Here is a 24325-nt window from a genome sequence, read left to right as displayed (position 1 = left end):
GTCCTCTTATGAAGAAGGAATGTAGGCAAAACCAAGCCATCAATAAACAGTTACTTTGGTGTTTTATCATTCTTACAGTCTATTGGACAAAGGGAAACATTACAAATTTAAAGCTCATGTTTGCCATCTGCTGACATATTTGCAAATTACAAGTGGTCTGCATCAACCAATAGCTGGTTGATGTATACTGTGTTCGGATTTGTTTGGCTTTTGCTTCTTCATTTCCAAAACCCATCATGCAAATTTTAAACATGTATTTTCCCTAGAAGCACTGTACTTCACAATTTGTTGAACTACTAAAAGAAACTAAACACATTCATTTTAAGCAACTAGTTTGTATTGAAGCTATTTTAATTCTGCCGACTGACAAATGAAACTGCAAATTTGTATCTCAGTGTACATACTTCATACCTACAGTGAATTTTATCAATAAAATACTTTAAGAAGATACGATATTGAAGTCTTTATTTTAAATTGTATCAAATGTTTATGTATATTGATTGCTTATAATGGCAGTACATTGAAGAGGAGCTGAAATTAATCCTGTTAATAACTCCAAAACGAAGCAAAAAAATCATTCCCAGAGACAGAACTAAAGCATTCTCCACTTTTATTCATGTTTTTATGCAAATTTTCCTAAGTCCAGGGCTCTACCTCACTATTCATTCAAGAAGGTCATATGTTCCTGCTCTCAAGTTCAGCTTTACAGAATTAATCAGGCTGAATCAAGCATATTGTAACTGAAGTGTCAATCACGGACTCAAAAAAGGATATATTACTGAGTATTTAATTAATATAGGCCAGTCACTGTGCTTAGTATTGTATGATCATTGTTTCATTTAATCGTCACAACTTCTTCATATCATCATATCTCTACACTACAGACTAGGAGGTTGAAGTTTAAAAAGACTAGGCAAGATGTCCAAGGTGACAGAGCCGAGACTGACACCCAGATGACCTGATTCTAGCACCTGGCTCCTACTAGCCACGCCATATTGCCCGAATTATTTTCCGCAAGACTATCAGCAGTCACACTTTGGCCAAAACCAGTACTTCTTTGACATCTTCCCAAGCCTGTTAAAATGGTAGTATTTTCCAGTTTGGTCTGATTCCAACTTTAACATTTTTTAGACAAAGGCTAAATAAAATAAGCCACCCATTTTCCTGACTCTTACAATTTCTTCCTTTATCAGCTTTGGTCATGTGACCAGCGTGAGCCTTGAAATAAGTCTAGCCTGGTTTAGATTCTTTGACTGATTAATAGCTATGTATCCTTGGGAAAGTCAGTCATTCTCTCACTCAAGAAATATGTGTTAGGCACTAGGCTTGTAGCTGTTAACAATACTGATAGGATTTCCACCATCATGGGTGTGATATTTTTTGATCTTCCCTAGAATCTAGTTTCCACATCTGTAAATATATATGATAATTATAATAAGTGCATAAAGATTCTGGTCGGTGATTTGTATAAAGCACTTACCACAGTGCCTGGTAGGTTTGTAATAAAGCTTAGCTATGATGATCTTAGTTGTTGTTGTGATATTGATGAAATCATCATTCATTCTACCAATTTGATAAAAATCAACCCATAAGGGCGACGAACTCTTCCTGTCAGTACTATTATTACTCTTTGTCCAGGGTGGGCATTTTTAGGGACTTTCAATGCACATCTAGTATATGATAGAAGTAGCCCCTGGTCCTCTCTTAGGCAAAAGACAAAATACTTGAGATGAGAACAATTTCATGCATTGGATTGCCATTGTGTAAGTTCCTGAGTCTAGGCAAGAGGTCACATGTATTTCCCTCTTTCTCTCAGAAACCTGCACAGCTGCCAGGAAAGGAAGACCACTCTAGCCTGTTGAAAGATGAGACACATGGAGCCACATCTGATTGCAGATACAGGAGTGAGTCCAGCTGAGCCCAGCCCAAATTTGTACCGACAGAATTATGAGCTAAATTAATGGTTGTTATTTAAAGCCACTAAATTTGGGGATCGTTTGTTACACAGCAAAAGCCAACTGATGCAATGGTGTTTTTACCTGGAATGCCTTTTACATGAAACTCTTTTATGTAAACCTTTTCACACAAACTTCCTAATTCCGTTTTTTTAATTAAAATCTATTCCAATAATATCAGCTTTCTTAAAAAAGAAAGAAATTTGCCTAATGTCACACATCTAGTAAGTGGTAGAGTCAGGATTCAGACTCAAACAATGTGACTTTAGCAACCCGGCTCTTCACCTTGTACTATATTAAACCACCTAAAAATAGCGGATTTCTGTTAACAACCAAAATCTCCAACAATAGTGATCCTTTTGTTGATTTTCTGACTTTTTTTAGCATAAAATAGTTTACACTCATTACAATAACACATGAAAATTTGCACAACTAAAAAAATACCATAAACCCACCCTCAAGAGATAACTAATACTCGCATATGGTATTTATACATCTAGATTCTCTTCTAATCATAAAAGTGTACATATTTCCTATAAAAATCGGAGCATACAGCACAAATTACTTTGTAATTTATTTCAGCAAACCACCAATTATTGCATGGTTACATTGCTCCAGTGATACTCTGATTGTGAGGAATAGAAACACAGTAACAGAACACAGTGTATGTGCATGCATGTTGGCAAGAGAGAGGACAAGGGTCAAAAAAAAAAGAGAGTTGTGGGAACACTTTTCTCTCTTCCTTGGGGGTCAGTGGACATGGGGTCAAAGTCATTTCTAACCTTCTCTCTTCTCCTTGTAGAAAGGGGATTTTCTTAGTACCTACTTGCCTTTGGCTTGACAAGGACTTTTCACGAGACAGAGGCCACCACTGCCTGACTTTGTGGCACTTTGACCAAATTTTTAGAGAAAAAGACAATGGTGCAGTCCAGTTATAGGTCCTGATCAAATGAGCTTTGTGTATGCGTGTGGGATGGGAGACAGGTGGGAAGGATCTCATTGTACTTCTATTTTCTTCTTCCCTGGGTGGTGGGAGGAACAGGTTAATTTGGTACAGTAATTGCACAATGGTGAACACTTACAAGGAGGCTGAATCACCTTGTCACTCTTTCAAATCACACAGAGTGTGGAGAGAGGCTAACAATCAAGCCAGAACTTAGGAAACTAAAAGGTAGAAAATACTTTGCAAATCAAACAAGCAAATCTCTAAATTGCTTATGAACACAAAAAGGATGACAAAACCACTCCATATTTAAAATTTGTGGAAAATCATAACTGGGGTACCTGAATTCAGGTGAAGTTTTGTTTTGACTGATTTGTCCTCATGTCCAGCTTGTTTTACTAAATTGCTTTCTGACAAATTGTTTTTATTGAAATCATTTGCAGACAATCTCGATGCATCTTGACTGCAAGGAGAGGTTTTGATTGTTTTATTGCACAGATCTGTTGCAGGACTGTGCAATAACATCAAGGTAAGGCTGTTACATTTCCCGTGTATGGAATTTAATATGTTTATCATTGGACTTTGGGAGCAGTTTCATCCCATTATCCTCTCATGCTGAATTTGAAGTCAATTAATGAATACTAAAGAAAATGCTTTTTATTTATTTTATTTCAACCTCCTATCATCTCTGTAGTAGGCAGGGCAAGTATTATTTTACAAATGGGAAAACAGGTTGAGAGAGGTTACAGGCTTTTTGCAGGTACCAAGTGAAGGCAGGAGTGTTTGTACTCACGCCACCACGTGCTGTACGTTTCTCTTGTCACTTATGCAGTGCAGTCCATGTTATATGTTTATCTTTAGATCCTATTTCCTCACATAGACCGTGAGCTCTTTATTACCTGTTATTTCATTCATTCATTCAAGATGCATTGGGTTTTTTTTTTTTTTTTTTTTTTGGAGCCATTTGGAGGTTGCACTGCTGAATGAGGCAGATATCGTGGTCCCTGCCTTACTGAGCTTGAAGTCTAGTCTAGGAACCCACAAACAAATAGGCAAGTAACATAAAATTAACATAAAAACAAGCTCTTGATGGTGGTAATTTACAAAGATGGACAACTACCTAACCCTTATGGGGGCAGAGGGGCAGCGCGGTAGTAAACTCTGCCCAGGAAGATAATGTAAAATCTGAGCTAAAATTTGACCCATAAGTAGAATTTTCTCATATAAGAGAAGCTACCGTATTCCCAAGTAGAAGGAACAGCAAAAGACTGAAGAGGAAGAGCGCGAGCTGAAAGTGGATCAATGAGCATGCGTCGTGGCTAGCAGATTCTTAAAGTGGGGAGTGCCCTCAGTGAAGCTGCTGGGGGAGGATCCTAAAATGGCCTTGTAATTTAAGAGCCATTTTGTATTAGAGTTTGAATTGTCCTGAGTAAAATGGGACGCCTATGTGAATCTTTAAACTGCGCAAGTCTTGGTCATATTTGTGTTTCAGAGAAGATCTGACTGCTCCTCAGCGTCCTCATGACCTGGCTTCCAGCGGCAATTTCTGCAGTTTTGGAAGTGAGGAAGGAGAGAAGTGTCCGAAGAGAGCGATGTTTCGGCTTTGGGCCCCACAGGCTTTGGGGCTGATTTGGTGTTTAGGGGTACAAGAGAGGTCCCGAGGATGACAGCTAGACTGCCATTTGTAAAGCGGTGGTACGATTTCCTGAATTAGTCATTACGGAATGAGAAGAGGAGCAGTACCAGAGAGACAGGAGGGGTTCGTTTTCAGACTTGAGGCATCCGGGCTGCTTTTCAGGATTGGATTCCCTGCAGAAAATATATTCCATAAATATTTTTTAACTTCTTATTGTGTTATCCAAGCTTGTAAAGTCTAGGAAACCACATTACTACTGGAAGTGATCAAAGTGTGATCCTCTATTAAATCTACAGACTAAATCCTATCAGGACATTTACGAAAATACAGGCTTGCCCGCTCTTAAGAGACAGGTGATGGTTGGCCTTCGAGCATGCTCAGTACGTGACCAAAGGCTCCGAGCTCCTGAAGTCGGCCAAGTGCGAAAAAAAGCGGTTGCCCGCTGCTGGTCAGAACTGGGTAGTGCAGCTCAAGGAGAGAAATTTCCTAGGGGCGTGGTAGCTGGTGAATGACGTAGAAACCGGGCGTCCGGAGAGATAGGTGGTTATGAGTGCGTCAGTGGCGCGCGCCGTGGGAAACCTGACAAGCCGCATGGCTGCCGGTTGTTCACAGGCTCCACGGCCGAATGCGGCCTCTGAGGGGCCGGTGGTGGGCCCCGCCGGCGTCCTGCCTTGCCTAGAGCTGCCGACCTACGCTGCCGCGTGTGCGCTTTTGAATAGCCGCTACTCCTGCCTGGTGGCGGGGCCGCACCGAAGGCACATCGCATTGTCACCGCGCTACCTTAACAGGAAACGCACCGGTATCCGAGAACAGCTCGACGCGGAGCTCCTGCGCTATTCCGAGAGGTATCAGCCTCTTAGCCTTTTGTTTTGCCGAGCGGACAACGCCAGAAGTAGCCTGCCGTCCATTCTTTTGGTCATGGGAGGGGACAGCGAGTGGACCCGCTGATGGCGCAGCAGAAAGGGGGCGATAGGGAAAAGTCGCACTGGCCACCGCGAGCTTAGCCCCGAGGCGTTATGGAGTCGCGATGCTCCCCGAAAGGCCACTACTTCCCTGGTCAAGATCTGTATAGGGACCCTTTCGTAGGCAAGAAAGAAAACTTAAAGGTGGCATGAATTGTGTCGGCGGACGGAGTGCGGAAGCTTGCTCCCGAACCGGGGTGTAGGGGTAGGAATAGACCAGGGGTCTGGAGACTTAGTAGGACCAGTTTCTCATTAGATGATGAAAGTTTGGAATGCAGTACTTAAGTAGATTCTCTCTCATTCTGTAGAAAATTGCGCATGAAGCCTTAGTGCAATCGTTTATTTGTAAACCATAAAGGGCAGTTTTTGTTGTTTGTTTGGGCCCTGGTACTTTCCCTGGGTTCTCTTTTCTTGGATCTAATCAGGAATGAGAGAAATACAGTTAGTTTTCTTTTTAAGAGCAGTTTGTTTAGTCTAACTGGCCTGCCTATTGCTCTTGAGGGTGAAGAAAACCTGGTGCATTTAAACGAAGATATTCAAAAGTAACTTAAACTCTCAGAATTACAAGGGTGGAGGAGCAGGGGCCGATGCACCTTAATACTCCTCCAGATTACTTTAGCTCAAAGGTAAGGCTTCCAGAACTAGGGTGAGTGGAGTCCCTAGGGATTTGTTATTTCCCTTAAGAAATTTCATGACTCCCCCCCCCCCGAAAATTGCAGAAATTTCCTGTCAGTTTTTTTGGGCAAAGTATCCAAAGCTTTGACCGCTTTCTCAAGTGATTCTAAACCCTAGACAGGTTAAGAATTAAGCAAATCTGGAGTATACAGCTTCCTCCAAGCACCAACACACAGTTGTTATTTTGTATACCAGGGATTTGGGATATAAAAACAAAGAAAAAACAAGATCCCTGTTTCGAGGAACGTTAAGCTCTAGTAGAGATAAATCAGTGTAAGCTAAATAAATCCAATGAAGTGTTAAAATTTGACAAATCTAAAGTAAGTTATAGTATGAGAAGCAGTGTTGAATGGAATCCTAGGCCTTTTGAGAACAACTTGAGAGGAGAAGGGTTCTTTGAGATGGTAGCATTTCAGGCAAAAAGAGTGGCATAAACAAGTGGATGGTAGATGTGAAATAGAATGCTTTGACCAGAGAAGTGGAAGTACTGTGTAACTGGAGTAAGGTTTATGTCAAGGGAAAGATGTTGGGTGCAGGTGGAGAGGAGGGCAGTGGGTCAAAGATGGGGTAGGGGACAACTGAGAGAAGATAGCCATTTTGCTCTTCCCTCGCTACCTGTGCCAGTTTTTTGTTTGTGTGTTTTTGGCTTAAGCAGGGTTAGCACTTCATCCTCTCAATACCCTCCAACTGTGAAACTGGCATACTCTTAAGAGAGTAGTATATGTCCCTGATCTCTGAGACATAATCAGATTTGCAGTTTAAGAACCAGCACTTGGTAGCATTAGATAATGGTTTAAGGAGGGTGAGACAGTAGACACAGAGACCAGTTAAGAGAAATTTTCCAAGAGAAAGTAATTGGAAAGTTGGAAGTAATTTTCCAAGAGAAAAGTGACTAGAGAGGATGGATTTGAAAGATTTAAGGATACACAAGGTGGTCATAAAATCTGAAAACATAGGCAACTGTTTGCTTTATTTTACTACTTTCTTTAACCAATTAAAACCTCCACTTGACAGCTAAGGGAAAGTCGCCCGAAGTGGCTCCAATAGGAACCCGTTACACCAGAGAGATGAGGAACTGATTGAATGATAATTTCTATAACTGAATTGGACACTGTGGCCGTGTGGAGCAGGTTGCATTCTGAACAGCTCTGGACTCCCCAACCCCTATTACTTGTGAGGTGTGCTAAAGACTCTCGTTTATTCAGTGCAAATCAGGCACCACACATTGAACTATGCATTACTAATGAGGGACAAAACATTGAACGTAAAGAATTGTAATATTAATTAAACCATTTATCATGTATAGTTGTTCATGTTTCCAGACTTTGGGGCCGTCCTGTAGAATCAGGAGGACTGGCTTCTCTTTATTTAAGAAATGAGGAGAAGAGAGGTATTGAGAATGGCTCTCATTAGTCTAAGTTGTCTCAGCATATCCCCTATTTGACAGACTGTGCACCTTTGTTCCCCCAGTGACAGAATTTTTTAAAAGAGATCCCATTTCGGGCCAGCCCTGTGGCCCAGTGGTTAAATTTGCACATTCTGCTTCGGTGGCCCGGGGTTTCACCGATTCGGATCTTGGGTGCAGACCTAGTACCACTCATCAAGCCATGCTGAGGCAGTGTCCCACATAGTAGAACTAGAAAGGCCTGCAACTAGATCATACAACTATGTACTGGGGGACTTTGGGGAGAAGGGGAAAAAAAGATTGGCAACAGATGTTAGCTCAGGGCCAATCTTTAAAAAAAAAAAAACAATCATTCTAAAAAAAACAGAGATCCCTTTTTTAAAATTTTTTTAATTGCAGTAAAATTCAGTTATAACAAATATATAGCTTTCAGATGTACATTGTAATATATTTTGAATTCTGTGTAGATTACATCATGTTCACCATCCAAAAACTGATTATAGTCCATCCCCTCACATGTGAGCCTAATCACCCCTTTTGCCCTCCCCCGCCTTCCCCTGTGGTAACCACCAATCCAATCTTCATTGCTATGTGTGTATTTGTCCTTGTTTTTATCTTTTACTGATGAGTGAGATCACAAAGTATTTGACTTAGAGATCCCATTTTGATTTTGGAAAATCTGCTTAGAGAAAGTAAGTAGTTTTCTAAAATCACATTATAACTTCTAAGATGTACCTTTGAGAGGCCATTAAGGAAAAAAAAACTTATCCCTCTTGTATATGACAGCTCTTGAGTTGAAAGTGGCAAATATGTTCCCTCCCAGTAGTTCCAGAGAAGTCTTAAGTGTGCAATCTAAGCATCTCTTAAACTTGATTTAATTGTTCTCTGAAGATCTCAAGTGAGGCTACCACCCTGCTCTGAAACCTACTTAGGATGGTTTCAGAAAAACACAAGTGAAAGAGGAAAAGATATGTAGTGTTGAGGTGTCTGTCTTTGTATATCTGATGACTTTTAGTAACTTTCATACTTTGAGTTGCTTTCCCAAAGTTTTGATGGATTTACACCAATCCTTTTGCACTTAGGCTCTATGGTCTCATTCCCTAGTCAGTAGTTCTGAACTTCTGAACCCCCAGAACCCAATACCTCCCTCTTATGAGAAATATTTAGCAGTACTACCTTTACTATCATGAAAACACTCTTTACTGTGCTGAAATGAAACTTAATATAAGCTACCTACACAATTGCAAAATAAGAAATCTATATAGTGCTCTAATACCATACAGTAAAATATTTCAATATGATGATGCTCAAGTATGACTACCTGGGAAGACTGAAGTAGTTAGATGCCTCCCGTACCTATACCTAGAACCATTGCAAGTGTCAGTCCCCAGTGTGGATTGATGCAAGGGTTTTGAGTTGACAACAGATAACACACACAGTATCTCCATTGGTGAAATGCTTTTCTGAAATAATGAGTAATTCTTGGTAAAGTTCTACACAGAACAATCTACCCTTGCATTTAGGTATTAGCTACATTCCTGGAAATTTGTAAAACTGTGCAAAGATGACATTATATTGATTTTTTTTTAAGTTAGATTCTATGCCCAGCTTTTTATAAATAGGTTTGTCCCCTCATTCAAAAGTCAGGTAAGACCAGGGATATTTGTTCATTGTACAGGACTGTCCTGTACATGACAGAATGTCTCCCATCCTTGGCCTTTGCCAGTGATTGTGACAACCGTGATTAGTACCACAGATTCCAAAGTTCCTCGTAGGGGACAACAAATTTCCCCCCACTTGAGATTCTAATTGTTGATTAGGAGAAACAAATTCTTCATTTTATTTTTCTATCTAATATGGTAATTACCTTTTTCCCCCTTCCTTCTTGTTCACTAACTCTGTGTTTTCTGTGCCCCTAGTATTTTCTTAGTGATGGTATAGTTACTGCTTAGGAAAGCCACAAGCAGGAATTAACAAAGTAAAAGAGTACTTTCTGGACTAAGTCTCTGAATTTCTGGTTTTCCTAATTTGGTACTTATTAAAGTTCCTTTCCAGTGGCTCCTAGCTGTTTTACTTAACAACTCTTAGGAGTAAATTCTTTCTCTTATTCTTTGTGAATCATTCTAGAAATTTAATTGAGTTCAACAAAAATGTTTTCTGCTCCCCAGGCCCTTAGAGTTGTGTGTGGAATCCACACATGTATACCAATAGATTCAATAAAATGAGGTTAAGAACAGTGATCACAGTGTGCATGAAGTGCTGTAGGAGTAGAGGAGGAGTGATTTCAGCCTTTCCTGGGGGAGTCAGGGAAGTTTCCTGGAACAAGTAGGGGGTGTGGTAGTGAAGCCACCTGGTCTGCCTCCTTAGTAGTTGTAATTCCTTAAGAGGTTGGAAATGACATTTTGAAATAGTTGTTGCCCGCTAATTTTGACTGTGAAACATGTAAACTAATCTAAAGCGTTAGAGTCAGTGCTCAATAACTGGTATAGTTGTATTTCTTAACATTTTCATTGACTAGCAACAGTTGTAGCTTGAGGATTTTTCTCCACTAAGTCATTGGCTTTAATATTCACGGGCTTCAGCTTCTCTTGCTGTATACCATCTAGTACAGAAACTCGGTAATGGTGGCTAATACCAAAATTGCCTTGATTCACTTATACAGAAATACACAGACATTTTTCTTGCCAACTCCTATTTTTTCTCTCATTCTAGCATGACTAGAATTCAAATGAGTAGCAAATAGGGAAGAAGGTCAACTTTATTGCTCCTGCATAATAGGACATTTTGTCTCTGGGTACCTATCCTGAATAATCATTTTTAGTTTAGCCAATATTGGAACTCTTTGGTGAAATTGTACTACTGAAGTTGTTACAGGCTAATCATATGCTGTTGTGTTTTTTCTTTGGGTTTTTTGTTGTTGTTTTTTTTTTTTTTTACAGCCTTTTAGGTGTCCCCATTGCATATGATAACATCAAAGTGGTGGGTGAACTGGGAGATATTTATGATGATCAAGGCCACATTCATCTTAACATTGAAGCAGATTTTGTTATTTTCTGCCCTGAACCGGGGCAAAAGCTTATGGTATGTATGTCTTTTTTTCTAGCTTTCTTTGTGTAGTTATATAATTGTGTAATTCAGAAAATTTTAAGAGACTGTATACCTTGGGACTCAAATAGATTGCTATTGTGGGTAATTAAAAATTATTATTGTTATTATTTTTGCTGAGGAAGATTCGCCCTGAGCTAACATCCGTCACCAGTCTTCCTCCCTTTGCCTGAAGAAGATTCACCCTGAGCTAACATCTGTGCCAGTCTGCCTCTATTTTGTGTGTGGGTCGCCACCACAACTTGGCCACTGATGAGTGGTGTAGGTCCACACCTGGGAACCAAACCTGGGCCACTGAAGCGTAGTGTCTGAACTTAACTGCTAGGCAGCCAGGCCACCCCCTAAAAATAATTTTAAAAGAGAAATTATTTTCCATCAGTTTAACCTAGATAAGTTTTTAAACTGCATCCTCCTCTCCATGCATGTACAGAGTATGTGTCCCATCTAATTTTTCTTTTCTTAGTATAGCACCAGAATCGTCTTACGGGGTAAAAGATCAATTTTTGTAATTTCTCAATTATACACAAATAAAGGGGTTTTTTTATAAAGGATTCAAACAGTATAGCAGTATATAAAACAGGAGTTGCAAATTCAAATGGTTGTGGGACCAGGCAGATAAAGAAAATGAATGAAGCTTGGGCATCAGGGAACCCATATTATACCATGGGAATGAAGGCCCTGCGGGGAAGGTCTTTCAGTTGAAAAGAAGCTAGAAATACAGAAGCTGATGTGAAGGCCACTGAAATGTATCCCTTTATCTTCTTCACTTCCTCCTCTCTTCTGCCAGATGTTCTATGTGTATATATGTTTATATGTGCATATATATTTATATATTTATATTATGTGTGTATATATAGTTTTTCTTTAAAAAAGAAAAATTTTTATAGGAATTGCTTAATCTAAAAGATAAGAACTGTTAACTAACCGTTGATACTGTTAATAAATCTGTAGGTTAGATTTCACTATAACAAAATCTACAAGACTTTTAAAAATTTTTTTAATTTTTCAGTGTCACTTAAACAGGTAGAAATAGTATCCTTGGCCTGTCAAACTGGGATCCTACAACCAGCCTCCATAATCTTAAGGTTGGCAGTAGATTTGTACTTAAAAATTCCCATATTTAACTGTCATGTGCTTTGGATAAATTATCATAAATGTAAACATGTACATGGAAATAACATTCAAATTTTACAGAAAGCATGAAAGGAAAAGTAAAATTATCCCTTTTACTCTATCCCCTACAACAAAATGCAGTCCTCAAATATATTTGACCCTTTAGTTTATTCCAATTTTTATTTATTTTTAGTAATAGGGCATGATTTACATGCATTGAAGTGTGTAAGATATAATTTATGTACAGTAAAATGCACAGATCATAGTCTGCGGTTCAGTGACTTTTGACAAGTACATGTTACCATTCTGTCTCCTTAGAAATGAGCCTCATGCCCTTGCCTGGTCACTTCTGTCTATCCGAGGTGCAACCACTGTTCTGATTTCCTTTATCATAAATTAGGTTTGCTTGTTCTGTACTTGTATATTAATGGAATTTTTCATTATGCACTGTTGTAAAATTTGGCCTCTTTTGTTCAACATGTTTTTTGTTTTTGGTGAGGAAGATTGGCCCCTGAGCTAACATTCATTTATTGCCAATCTTCCTCCTTTTTTTTTTCTCCTCAAACCCCCAGTACCTAGTTGTATATCCTAGTTGTAGGTCATTCTGGTTCTTCTATGTGGGATGCTGCCACAGCATGACCGTACGTGCAGTGTCTAGGTCCGTGCCCAAGATCCAAGCCGGTGAACCTCAGGCTGCCACAGTCTTTTAATGTTACTGATAGGCATATAGTAGTTTCTCATTATGGTTTTAATTTGCATTTCCCTCATGAACTCTTTTTCATGTGTTTCAATAATAAGGGCCTGTTAAAGTACTTTGCTCATTTTTAGTTGGCTTTTTGTATTGTTATTATTGAGGTGTAGTACTTTTTGTAGTCTTAATACAAATCCTTTTCAGATAAATGTACTGTGAATATTTCCTCTCAGTCTATGACGTGTCTCTTAACTTTTAATGTTATCATTTGATAAACAAGCTTTTAATTTTGATGAGATCCAATTTATTGTACACTTTTATGGTTATTGCTTTCTGGATCCTATCTAAGAAACTTGCTTCCCTCTAGGTTGTGAAGATATTCTTCTTTAAGCTTCTAGAGTTTTTGTAGTTTTTGCTTTTCCATTTAGGTCTGTGATAAATCTTTAATTTTTTGTGTGTAGTGTGAGGTAGGCCCTGGAGAACCATTTTTTTGTCCATATAGCTATTCACTTGTTCCGGACCCATATGTTGAAAAGACTTTTCTTTCCAGTGAATATTTTTTTAATTGATAAAACTTTATTTTTTACAGCAGTGTTAGCTTTATAGCAAAATCAAGTGGAAAGTAGTGTTCTCATATGCCTTTCCTCACTTTCCCCCAACATACACACAAACACACTGTTCTCTTGTTACTGACATCATCTTGCGTTAGTGTGGTACATTTGTTACAATTATTGAGCCAATATCAATACATTGTTACTAAATAAAGTCTGTAGTTTATATTAGAGTGGACTCTTTGTGTTGTACCTTCTGTGGGTTTTGACAAATGTATAATGACGTGTATCCACTATTACATTCTCCTATAGAATAATCGGTCACTGCCCTAAAAATCCTCTGCGTGCCACCTATTCATCCCTCCTTCCCCTTAAAACCCCAGCAACCACTGATCTTTGTACTCTCCCCATAGTTTTGTGTTTTCCAGAAGGTCATATAAAACGATGTTTTAGTATAACATGGTAAGTTTTAATTGAGGTAAACTTTTTTCCATATCAAATTATACTGTTATTTTTAAGTTTTCTCTTTGAAGATTGGTTTGAAGCTCCTAAAGTGTGATCCACTTTTTATGCGTTGCATCTCTTCCTTATGTTATTCTCTTTTTTCCTTCTTCTTCCCAGGGTACAGTTAATAAAGTGTCTTCCAGCCACATTGGCTGTTTAGTACATGGGTGTTTCAACGCCTCCATCCCTAAACCTGAGCAGATGCCATCTGAGCAGTGGCAGACTCTGGAGATTAATGTGGGTGATGAACTAGAATTTGAAGTATTTCGTTTAGACTCAGATGCTGCTGGAGTATTCTGCATTCGGGGAAAACTAAATATCAGTAGGTCAGTTCCTAATCACTTTATTATCATTTTCATACTTAATCAGTTCTATTTAATTCTGAATTTAGAGAACATAAGCCCCTCTTTTTAAAAATTAATTTTTTTATTAGAATATTTATGCTTTCAAACCATAAAGTCAGTGTAAATAGGAATCTTAAGTGCTATGACAATATATTAAATATTCTAAAGCTCTGTGTCTAGCTAACCCGTGTGTGTTTTAATAACTCAATTTTGCCGACTATTTTCTAGTTTGTTAAGTTTTTAAAAAATTGATCCCTGAGGTTGAAACTACTAAAAGCTTAATCATATTGTATAACTATTAGTCTGCTTTTATTTTTATGCAGTTGAAACAAAAATAATTTGATTATTATCAGTTTGCCAGGTAGATAATTTCTATATTTTTCTGTATTGAAATTCTTATGAGAATTACTCTGATCTTGAGCTTGGTTCCACAGGAGCCAGGTTTAATGGGGAGAAGGAAAAAAACTTGGAATACTGCTGGTGTTAACAGTTTTTTCTAGATTCTGCCTTGATAAGTAACAAGAGTATGGGTTAATGTTCTAGAGCAGATAATAGAACTTTCTGTGATGATAGAAATGTGCTGTATTTGTGCAATACAGTAGCTTCACCATTCAGCACTTCAAATGTGACTAGCGCAATTTGAGGAACAGAATTTTGAAAGTTATCTCATTGAAATTCTTTAAATTTAAATAGTTATACGTGGCTAGGACTGTGTAGTTCTAGAGAGAGGGTTACTTCATTGATCTTTGTTTTTATTTTCGTGATATAAAATAATTCACAATTGTGAAGTAATACTGGTCAGCGTAGGCTAAGAATAGCAATGAACTATTATTTGAAACAAGGATTGAGAGTAGGTGGGAAACTCCATTACTTTAATCGATACCAGAAGTATATTTTCTCTCTATCAAGTGTCAGTGGTATGGCTAATAAGCCTGGATACTGTGATCTTTAATGTTGAGTACCCAAATTTTTCTTAAACCAAAATTTAGAAGCCATGTTTTCATAAAATTTTCATGTCATTTTTATGTGTAAAAACAGTTTGGGAGAAGTACTTTGGAAACAAAAATTTTAACATTTCCAAGACATTTTGGTGGAGTGAGGGATAATAGGATAGAGTATTTGAAGTTTATGCCATAGTTATGTATCTTGTACTACTGCCATTATTTAGAAAAATCTTAGCATGTTGACATATTTTTCGTCTCATTTTATTCTTTTATTTTTGCTTATTGCTCTGTAAAATTTTTAAACTGTTAATCTATAGTTTACAAACCAAGTGCTCTGCAGTTTCTGAAGAAGTAACAGAAACGGGCACGGAAGAAGCTGTTGAAAAACCTCCAAAGAAGAAAAAGAAAAAGAAGAAAGACCCAGAGCCATATGAGGTGGAAGGTGGTAGCACAGAGTTAGCAGATTTTGCAGATGGCACCGTGACAGACAAGACAGACCTGCAGATTAATAATGTGAATGGCCTCTGGGAAGAAGAGCCGAAGAAGAAGAAAAAGAAGAAAAAGCACCAGGAAGTTCAGGACCAGGACCCTGTTTTCCAAGGCAGTGACTCCAGTGGTTACCAGAGTGACCATAAAAAGAAAAAGAAGAAAAGAAAGCACAGTGAGGAGATTGAACTTACCCCACTTTTGGAACACTCACCTAAAAAGAGAAGGAAGAAGTAATTTTCTTTAGTGTGTTTTTAAATGATTGATTTATATACAATAGATGAATAAATGTTTGAATGATGTGAAATGCTTGTGTATTTCCATAGTTTGCAAAGCAGGAAACATTTGCTTAGGAATTGAGTTTTTGGTGCTAAAATTACAAACTGATAATTAGGGAAATACCAATATTGTTAAAGTGCCATTTTATTGTACAGAGAATAAAAAGGTAAGAGCTGCTCTCACTCTCAACTCTTGCATTCTTGCAGTTTTTACATTCTAAAAAAATTATTTCTACAATGTCAGGACCAACAAAAGGACTTTATAATACAGTATTGTTCATATCATTAAAGAATGAGTTTGAGCTTGAGTTTTTGGTTTGTTGTGTTTTTTATAATAGATTTTATCTTTAGTCATGATAGTACATGCCGTTTTACTTCGCTTTTTTAAAAATTCAAAGCATTTACCAGTTTTAGATTTTCCTTTATCATGGCTACCGTCGTATTGCTGTCGTTCGACTTAGAATGTTTTGCCAAAGAGCTTCTGAAGTCTCCAGAGCTCTTGAGAACCCTGCCACTGCTCTGTGGTAGGAAGCAGTATTCAGTATTCTTTCTTCCAGGTGCATATGTGGTGGTGTTTTCTTATTTCTTTAAGTCTAAGAGGTTGATGGAGAGGGCTGCTCTCTTGTACTTGTTCATTTGTGCCTCAGCCATTCTGCTTTTCTTGTGTGTTGGAGAAAGAGTCTGATGAGGACAGGATAATGTGATTACTTTTCAATAATTGGATTAGGCCACTAGAAGTTGTTCTGAAGAGAAAACAGCTGTTCACTGCTTTCAGTGAGAAAATGTGGACTGTGTCTTAACTAATTGAAAAACACTGAGTAATTAAATGACAAACTGGTTTGAGCTGATAATCACATGTCCTATTCATTCATTTCACATGTATTTGACCATCTACTATGTCTAACACATTTTACAAAGGTCCAGGGATGTAATGGCAAACAAGTTAGATGTATTTCCTTTGCTCATGGAATGTCATAGGAGAAACAGATACACACAGTATAAGGAAGAAAATCAGTAATTGTGGTAAGTGCTACCAAAAAAAGGAGATTGCCTGCTCACTGTTAGTTGTATTAGCATCTGTAAATGGATGAATGGTTGAATTGAACTCCCCATGTCGGCCATTTTTGTTGCCATATATGTAGTATCAGACATAGACACATTGTTTAATTTTTTATCATGTATAAATTCTGCTAGTGGTATATGTTGATTGAAATCTTTATTTTTTATTTTATTGCAGTAACATTGGATTATAACATTATATAGCTTTCAGATGTACATCGTAATATATTTCGAATTCTGTGTAGATTACATCATGTTCACCACCCAAAAACTAATTATAGTCCATCCCCTCACATGTGAGCCTTATCACCCCTTTTGCCTTCCTCCCTCCCCCTTCCCCTGTGGTAACCACCAGTCCAATCTCTGTTGCTATGTATTTGTTTGTTGTTGTTTTTCTACTTGTGAGTGAGATCATATGGTGTTTGACTTTCTCCCTCTGACTTGCTTCACTTAGCATAATACCCTCAAGGTCCATCCATGTTGTCACAAATGACTGGATTTCATTGTTTCTTATGGCTGAGGAGTAGTCCATTGTGTATGTATACCACGTGTTCTTTATCCATTCATCCCTTGATGGGCACCTAGGTTACATTCGAGTTTTGGCTATTGTGAATAATGCTGCAGTGAACATAGGGGTACATGTATCATTATGTATTTGTGTGTTGCAAGTTCTTTGGATAAATACCCGGCAGTGGGATAGCTACATTGTATGGTAGATCTATTCTTAATTTTCTGAAGATACTTCATATAGCTTTCCATAGTGGCTGCACCAGTTTGCACTCCCACCAGCAATGTACCCGGGTTCCCTTCTCTCCACATCGTCTCCAACACTTGTTCTTTCCTGTCCTGTATAACCATTCTGACTGGAGTGAGGTGGTACCTCATTGTAGTTTTGATTTGCATTTCCCTGATAGCTAATGATGTTGAGCATCTTTTCATATGCCTGTTGACCACTGCATATCTTCTTTGGAGAAATCTCTGTTCAGATCTTTTGCCCTTTTTCTAATTGGGTTGTTGGTTTTTTATGTTGTTGAGATGATGAGTTCTTTGTATATTTTGGATATTAACCCTTTATCTCATATATGGTTGGCAAAAATCTTCTCCCAATTGTTAAAGGTTGTCTTTTTGTTTTGTTGATGGTTTCCTTTGCTGTGTAGAAGCTTTTTAGTTTGATATAGTCCCATTTGTTCATTTTTTCTTTTGTTTCCCTTGCCCAGTCAGACATGGTACTTAAAAATATGCTGCTCAGACCGATGTCAAAAAGCATACTGCCTATGTTTTCTTCTATAAGTTTCATGGTTTCAGGTCTTACACTCAAGTCTTTAATCCATTCTGAGTTCATTTTTGTGCATGGTGTAAGGTAATGGTCTACTTTCATTCTTTTGCATGTGGCTGTGCAGTTTTCCCAACACCATTTATTGAAGAGACTATCGTTTCTCTATTGTATACTCTTGGCTTCCTTGTTGAATATTATCTGTCTGTAAATGTGTGGGTTTATTTCTGGGCTCTCGATTCTGTTTCATTGATCTGTGTGTCTGTTTTTGAGCCAGTACCACGCTGTTTTGGTTACTATGGCTTTGTAATAGTTTTTGAAATCAGGGAGTGTGATACCTACAGCTTTCTTCTTTTTACTCAGGAATCCTTTGGCTATTTGGGGTCTTTTGTTGTTCCATATAAATTTTAGGATTCTTTGTTCTATTTCTGTGAACAATGTTGTTGGAACTTTGATAGGGATTGCATTGAATATATAGATTGCTTTAGGAACTATGAGCGTTTTAACGATGTTAATTCTTCCAGTCCAAGAGCACGGAATATCTTTCCATTTCTTTGTGTCTTCTTCGATTTCTTTCAACAACGTTTTATAGTTTTTCGTGTGCAGATCTTTCACCTCTTTGGTTAAGTTTATTCCTAGGTATTTTATTCTTTTTGTTGCAGTTTCAAGTGGGATTGTATTCTTGATTTCTCTTTCTGCTACTTCATTGTTAGTGTATGGAAATGCAGCAGATTTTTGTATTCTGCAACTTGACTCCATTTATTATTTCTAAAAGTTTTTTTATTGGATTCTTTAGGTTTTTCTACATATAAAATCACGTTGTCTGTAAAGAGTGACAGTTTCACTACTTCCTTTCCAATTTGGATCCCTTTTATTTCTTTTTCTTGCCTGATTGCTCTGGATAGGACTTCCAGCACTGTGTTAAATAAGAGTGATGACAGTGAGCATCCTTGTCTGGTTCCTGTTCTTAGAGGGATAGCTTTCAGTTTTTCTCCATTGAGAATGATATTTGCTATGGGTTTGTCATATATGGCCTTTATTATGTTGAGGTGTTTTCCTTCTATACCCATTTTATTTAGATTTTTTTTATCATAAATGGATGCTGTATCTTGTCAAATGCTTTCTCTACATCTATTGAGATGATCATGTGATTTTTATTCTTCATTTTGTTAATATGGTGTATCACATAGATAGATTTGCAGATGTTGAACCATCCCTGCATTCCTGGAATGAAACCTACTTGATCATGATGTATGATCTTTTTAATCTATTGTTGTATTCGATTTGCTAGTATTTTGTTGAGGATTTTTGCATCGATGGTCATCAGTGATATTGGCCAGTAATTTTCATTTTTTGTGTTGTCCTTGTCTGGTTTTGGTATCAGAATAATGTTGGCTTCGTAGAATGAGTTAGGAAGCCTCCCCTCCTCTTCAATTTTTTGGAAGTGTTTGAGAAAGATAGGTATTAAGTCTTCTTTGAATGTTTGGTAGAATTCACCATGGAAGCCAACTGGTCTTGAACTTTTATGTTTTGGGAGGTTTTTGATTGCTGTTTCGATCTCCTTACTGGTGATTGGTGTATTCAAATTCTCTGCTACCTCTTCGTCCAGTTTTGGAAGGTTGTTGATTCTAAGAATTTATCCATTTCTTCTAGATTATCCAATTTGTTGGCATATAGCTTTTCATAGCATTCTTTTATTATCTTTTGTATTTCTGAGGTGTCCATTGTAATTTCTCCTGTTTCATTTCTGATTTTATTTATTTTAGCCTTCTCTCTTTTTTCCTTGGTGAGTCTGGCTAAGGGTGTCAATTTTGTTTATCTTTTCAAAGAACCAGCTCTTGATTTCATTAGTTTTTTCTATTGTCTTTTTAGTCTCTGTTTCATTTATTTCTGCTCTGATTTTTATTTCCTTCCTTCTGCTGATTTTGAGATTTGTTTGTTGTTCTTTTTCCAGTACCCTTAGGTGTGCTTTTAGACTGTTTATTTGGGATTTTTCTTGTTTGTTGAGGTAGACGTGAATTGCTATAAACTTCCCTCTTAGAACTGCTTTTGCTGTATCGCACAGATTTTGGCATGTCATATTTTCATTTTCATTTGTCTCCAGGAATTTTTTGATTTCTCCATTGACCCAGTCATTGTTCAGTAGCATTTTGTTTAATCTCCACATTTTTGTGGCTCTTCTGATTTTCTTCCTGTAGTTGATTTCTAGTTTCATACCTTTGTCGTCAGAAAAGATGCATAATATTATTTTGATCTTCTTGAATTTATTGAGGCTTGTTTTGTGGCCTAATGTGTGATCCATCCTGGAGAATGTTCCATGTGCATTTGAAAAGAATGTGTGTTCTGTGGTTTTTGGATGGAATGTTCTATATATATCCACTAAGTCCATCTGGTCAAATGTGTCATTTAAGGCCAGTGTTTCCTTATTGATCTTCTGTTTGGATGATCTATCCTTTGGTGTAAGTGGAGTGTTAAATTCCCCTACTCTTATTGTGTTACTGTCTATTTCTCCTTTTATGTCTGTTAATAATTGCTTTATATGTTTAGGTTCTCCTATGTTGGGTCCATAAATATTTACAAGTGTTATATCTTGTTGGGTTGTTCCCTTTATCATTATGTAGTGCCCATCTTTGTCTCTAGTTATAGTTTTTGTTTTAAAGTCTATTTTGTCTGATATAAGTATTGCTACCCCCACTTTCTTTTCTTTGCCATTTGCATGGAATATCTCTTTCCATCCTTTCACTTTAAGTTTGTGAGTGGCTTTAGGTCTGAAGTGTGTCTCTTGTATGCAACATATATATATATATATATGGGACTTATTTTGTTATCCATTTGGCCACCATATGCCTTTTGATTGGAGCGTTAGTCCATTGACTTTTAAAGTAGCTATTGATAAATATGTATTTATTGCCATTTTGTTACTTTTTTTCTCGGTGTTTTAGTAGTTCTTCTCTGTTCCTTTCTTTTTCTTTTGCTGTCTTCCCTTGTGGTTTGATGGCTTTCTTTAGCAATATGTTTGATTTCTTTTGTCTTACTTATTTGCTTACTTATTGAAGGTTTCTGATTACCATGAGGATCCCATATAATATTCTATGTATATTACAGTCTATATCGAGTTGATATGCTCTTTTGCTTGACCTCTCTCTGAAAGCTGTACTTTTTCACTCCCATCCTCCCACATTTTGTTTTTGAAATCATATATAATCTCTTGTTTGGTGTGTCTATCCATTACCCTCTTATCATTGAAATAGGTAATATTAGTAATTTTGTCTTTTAACTTTCATATTATCTTCACAGGTGGTCGATTTGCTACCTTTACTATATTTCTACCTTTACCAGTGATTTTATTGCCTGGTTTTTTGGGGGAGTGTTTTGATAATTTTTTATCCCTATTTGTGATCATCTCTTTCCAACATCAATAAGTCCCTTCAGCATTTCTTGTAGAACTGGTTTCTGGTGATAAACTGCTTTAATTTTTGCTTGTCTGGGAAGCTCCCTCTCTCTCCTTCCATTCTGAATGACAATCTTGATGGATAGAGTATTCTTGGCTGTAGATTTTTTTCCTTTTAGCACTTTAAATACATCATGCCATTCTCTTCTCACCTATATGGTTTCATCTGAGAAGTCCACTGATAGCCTTATGGGCTTTCCTTTGTATGTCACTTGTTGCCTTTCTTTTGCTTCTTTTAGGATTCTCTTTATCTTTAATTTTGGACATTTTAATTATAATGTATCTTGGTGTGGGCCTCTTTGGGCTTATCTTGTTTAGAGCTTTCTCTGCTTCCTGTACTTGGATGTCTGTTTCTTTCCTTAAATTAGGAAAATTTTCATCTATTACTTCTTCAAATAAATTTTCTGCCCCTTTGTCTCTCTCTTCTCCTTCTGGGACACCTATAATACGAATGTTAGTGTGCTTGATGTTGTCCCAGAGTTCCCTTAGACTGTTCTCTTTCTGTCTATTTCTTTTTTCTTTTTTCTATTCAGCTTGGTTGATTTCCTCTAGTCTTTCATCTAGCTCGCTGATCCATTCTTCTGTATCCTCTACTCTGCTATTGAGTCCCTCTAGTGAATTTTTCATTTCCAGTATTGTATACTTCATTTCTGATTGGTTCTTTTTTATATTTTCCAGTTCTTTATTGATGAGCTCACTGTGTTCATCCAGTCTTCTCCCACTATCTGTGAGCATCCTTATGAGATTTTCTTTGAACTGTTTGTTGGATAGGTTGCTTATTTCTGTTTCATTTAGTCCTTTTTCTGGGGTTTTGTCCTGTTCCCTTGCTTGGAACGTATCCCTTTGTCTCCTCATTATGCTTCTTTCTCTGTGCTTATTTCTGTGTATTAGGTGGGTCAACTATGTCTCCTGATCTTGGAGAAGTGGCCTTATGTAAGAAATGCGTTTTGGTGCCCAGCATTATGCTTCCGTCTTGTCACCAGTCCAAATGATCCAGGAGTGACCCCTTTATGGGCTACTTGTGTCCTTCTGCTCTAGCAGCTTTGCTCTTAATGCAGGGAACCAGGGAGTCTAGTCTTTCCTTCTCAGGTGAGCTGTTTGTAAGTCCTGTTTGGGGAGCCTCAGCACCATTGGCTACAAGGTCTGACAGCACACTCCTGTTGCAGTTTTCCTGTTAAGTGGGTAGGTACCCAGTGTAGCTGGTTAGGCTCAGGGGCTTACAGTTGCTGTAGGCCTCAGGCCTACAAGGCTGTTGTCAGTTATCTTAGGAGTGCAGCTGAGTGGGGCTGGCCCTAGGCCTGGGAGCACTCAATTGTTTCAGGCTTTGGAAGGTGGGGCTGATCCCTTTTATGACTATTTGTGAAACACAGGCCTTCTTCCTCTGATAAGCCTCACCCCCCCAGAGGACTACAGACACTGTCAACACAGTGCTGGTGGTGCACACTTCCCAACCCCCTGGAGTGTTCCCCAATACCCCACTGCAGAGGCCCCCTCCTCTACACCAATGCCCCCCACAGTTCACCTGGTCCTCACACAGGCCCTGCCTCACAGAGGCAGACACACTTGCCTGCCTTTAGAGGATCAAGGCACCCAGTCAATGCAGGGTGACAAGTACCTTGAGGGCTTGCTGTTGTGTGGGGCTGGTCCTCAGGGTGGGCTGCCTGCCCTAGCTGAACTGGATTAAATATGTACTCTCATGGGTGTGGCAGACCCCGGGCTAACAGGCCAGGGGAAGAACCTCAATAGCATCTGCCAGGGTTGTGTCAGCACACCTGGGCCAGGTCAGAACAATGGCCTCCACCAATGTCTCAGTGTCCAGAGAGGTCCCTCCTCTCACCAAGATGACCCCAGAGCCCACCATGTGAGTCTCTTTTCACCAAAGAACTGTCAGCTTTCTCTCTGGTGATTTTAGTTTGGTGAGGTGAGTGAGTTTGTGTGTGGGCCCTTTAAGAACTGGGTCTTTTCAGCTTTCTGCCAATAGTTTTTCTGGGGGTATCCCTGCTGCAGTTAATAGCCAGCAAAGCCAGATAGTAAGACCCTCATCTCAGTTATGCTGAGTCTGAAGAATGCTTATACCAGTATCAGCCCACACACTGGACCTCACTCCTCCAGGGAAGGCTGCGAACCTTAGAGTGGCTCCTGCCTGACCGGCTGAGAAACTCCTCTGCTCCCAAAGGTAGCTTTTTCTCTCCAGCAGGAATTTCTGCCTCTTCCGCCTTAGTCAGGACTGTCCCTTGTTGTGGGGTTTCTTTTTATCCAGTTTTCAGTTTTCTACCCAGGGTAATTTTTCCAAAAATAGTTGTAACCTGGTTGTGTTCATGGGAGGAGATGAGTTTAGAGTCTGCTTATGCTGCCATCTTGACGACATCTCTGATTGAAATCTATAATGATAGGATATAGAATTTGGAGAGTGGCAGACATTCACAATGTTTGTCTACTTCCAGACAATAGAAGGGTACAGGGCAATGTCTTTCCATTAGTTTAGTTTCCTATGGCTATTGAGCCCTTGAAATGTGGCTAGTCCCAAGTGAGATGTACTGTCAGTATAAAATACCAGATTTTGAAGATACACAAAAAATGAATGTGAAATATCTCAGTTTTGTATATGTTGAAATTATAATATTTTTCCTATGATGGTTTAAGTAAAATGTTAAAGTTCAGCTTTTTTTCAGTTTTTTACTAAAAGATTAATAATTGTATATGAGGCTCACTTTATTGTTCTTTTGGACAGCACTGGTTTAAAGGAATGATGAGTTGAAAAAGGTTTGCAAGGAGCTATGTTATATTTTCTGGGCTTAATATAGTGACTTACTCAGAAAATGTTTAATAAATGCTTCCTTAAAAATTTTAAATTTGAATACATAATTATAATCATGTCTGGGTTAATATAGAAAATTTTAGTGAAACAATTCTAAACCCCCCATTCATACAAACCAAAAAAGCTGTGAAA

General features: G+C 38.2%; 1 protein-coding gene across 2 annotated transcripts; it reads left to right on the top strand.

Annotated features, from left to right (window-relative positions):
- The first annotated feature begins 4219 nt into the window (after nucleotides 1-4219).
- On the top strand, nucleotides 4220-15900 carry POLR1F (RNA polymerase I subunit F). Of its 2 annotated transcripts, XM_023639338.2 has the most exons (5): nucleotides 5073-5379; nucleotides 7186-7349; nucleotides 10516-10657; nucleotides 13658-13866; nucleotides 15146-15900. In XM_023639338.2, the coding sequence occupies exons 2-5, from the start codon at nucleotides 7255-7257 to the stop codon at nucleotides 15549-15551; spliced, it is 852 nt and encodes a 283-aa protein (XP_023495106.2). In that variant the 5' UTR covers nucleotides 5073-5379; nucleotides 7186-7254; the 3' UTR covers nucleotides 15552-15900. The 2 variants fall into 2 exon arrangements, with proteins under 2 accessions (XP_001497200.2, XP_023495106.2); XM_001497150.4 differs by lacking the exon at nucleotides 7186-7349 and having other exon boundaries at nucleotides 4220-5379.
- Nucleotides 15901-24325: the final 8425 nt, after the last annotated feature.

This window comes from Equus caballus, chromosome 4 (genome assembly GCF_041296265.1).
Source record: "Equus caballus isolate H_3958 breed thoroughbred chromosome 4, TB-T2T, whole genome shotgun sequence".
Lineage (NCBI taxonomy): Eukaryota > Metazoa > Chordata > Mammalia > Perissodactyla > Equidae > Equus > Equus caballus.
Note: the sequence above shows the minus strand (reverse complement) of the source record. Positions and strands in the feature narration are given on the sequence as shown.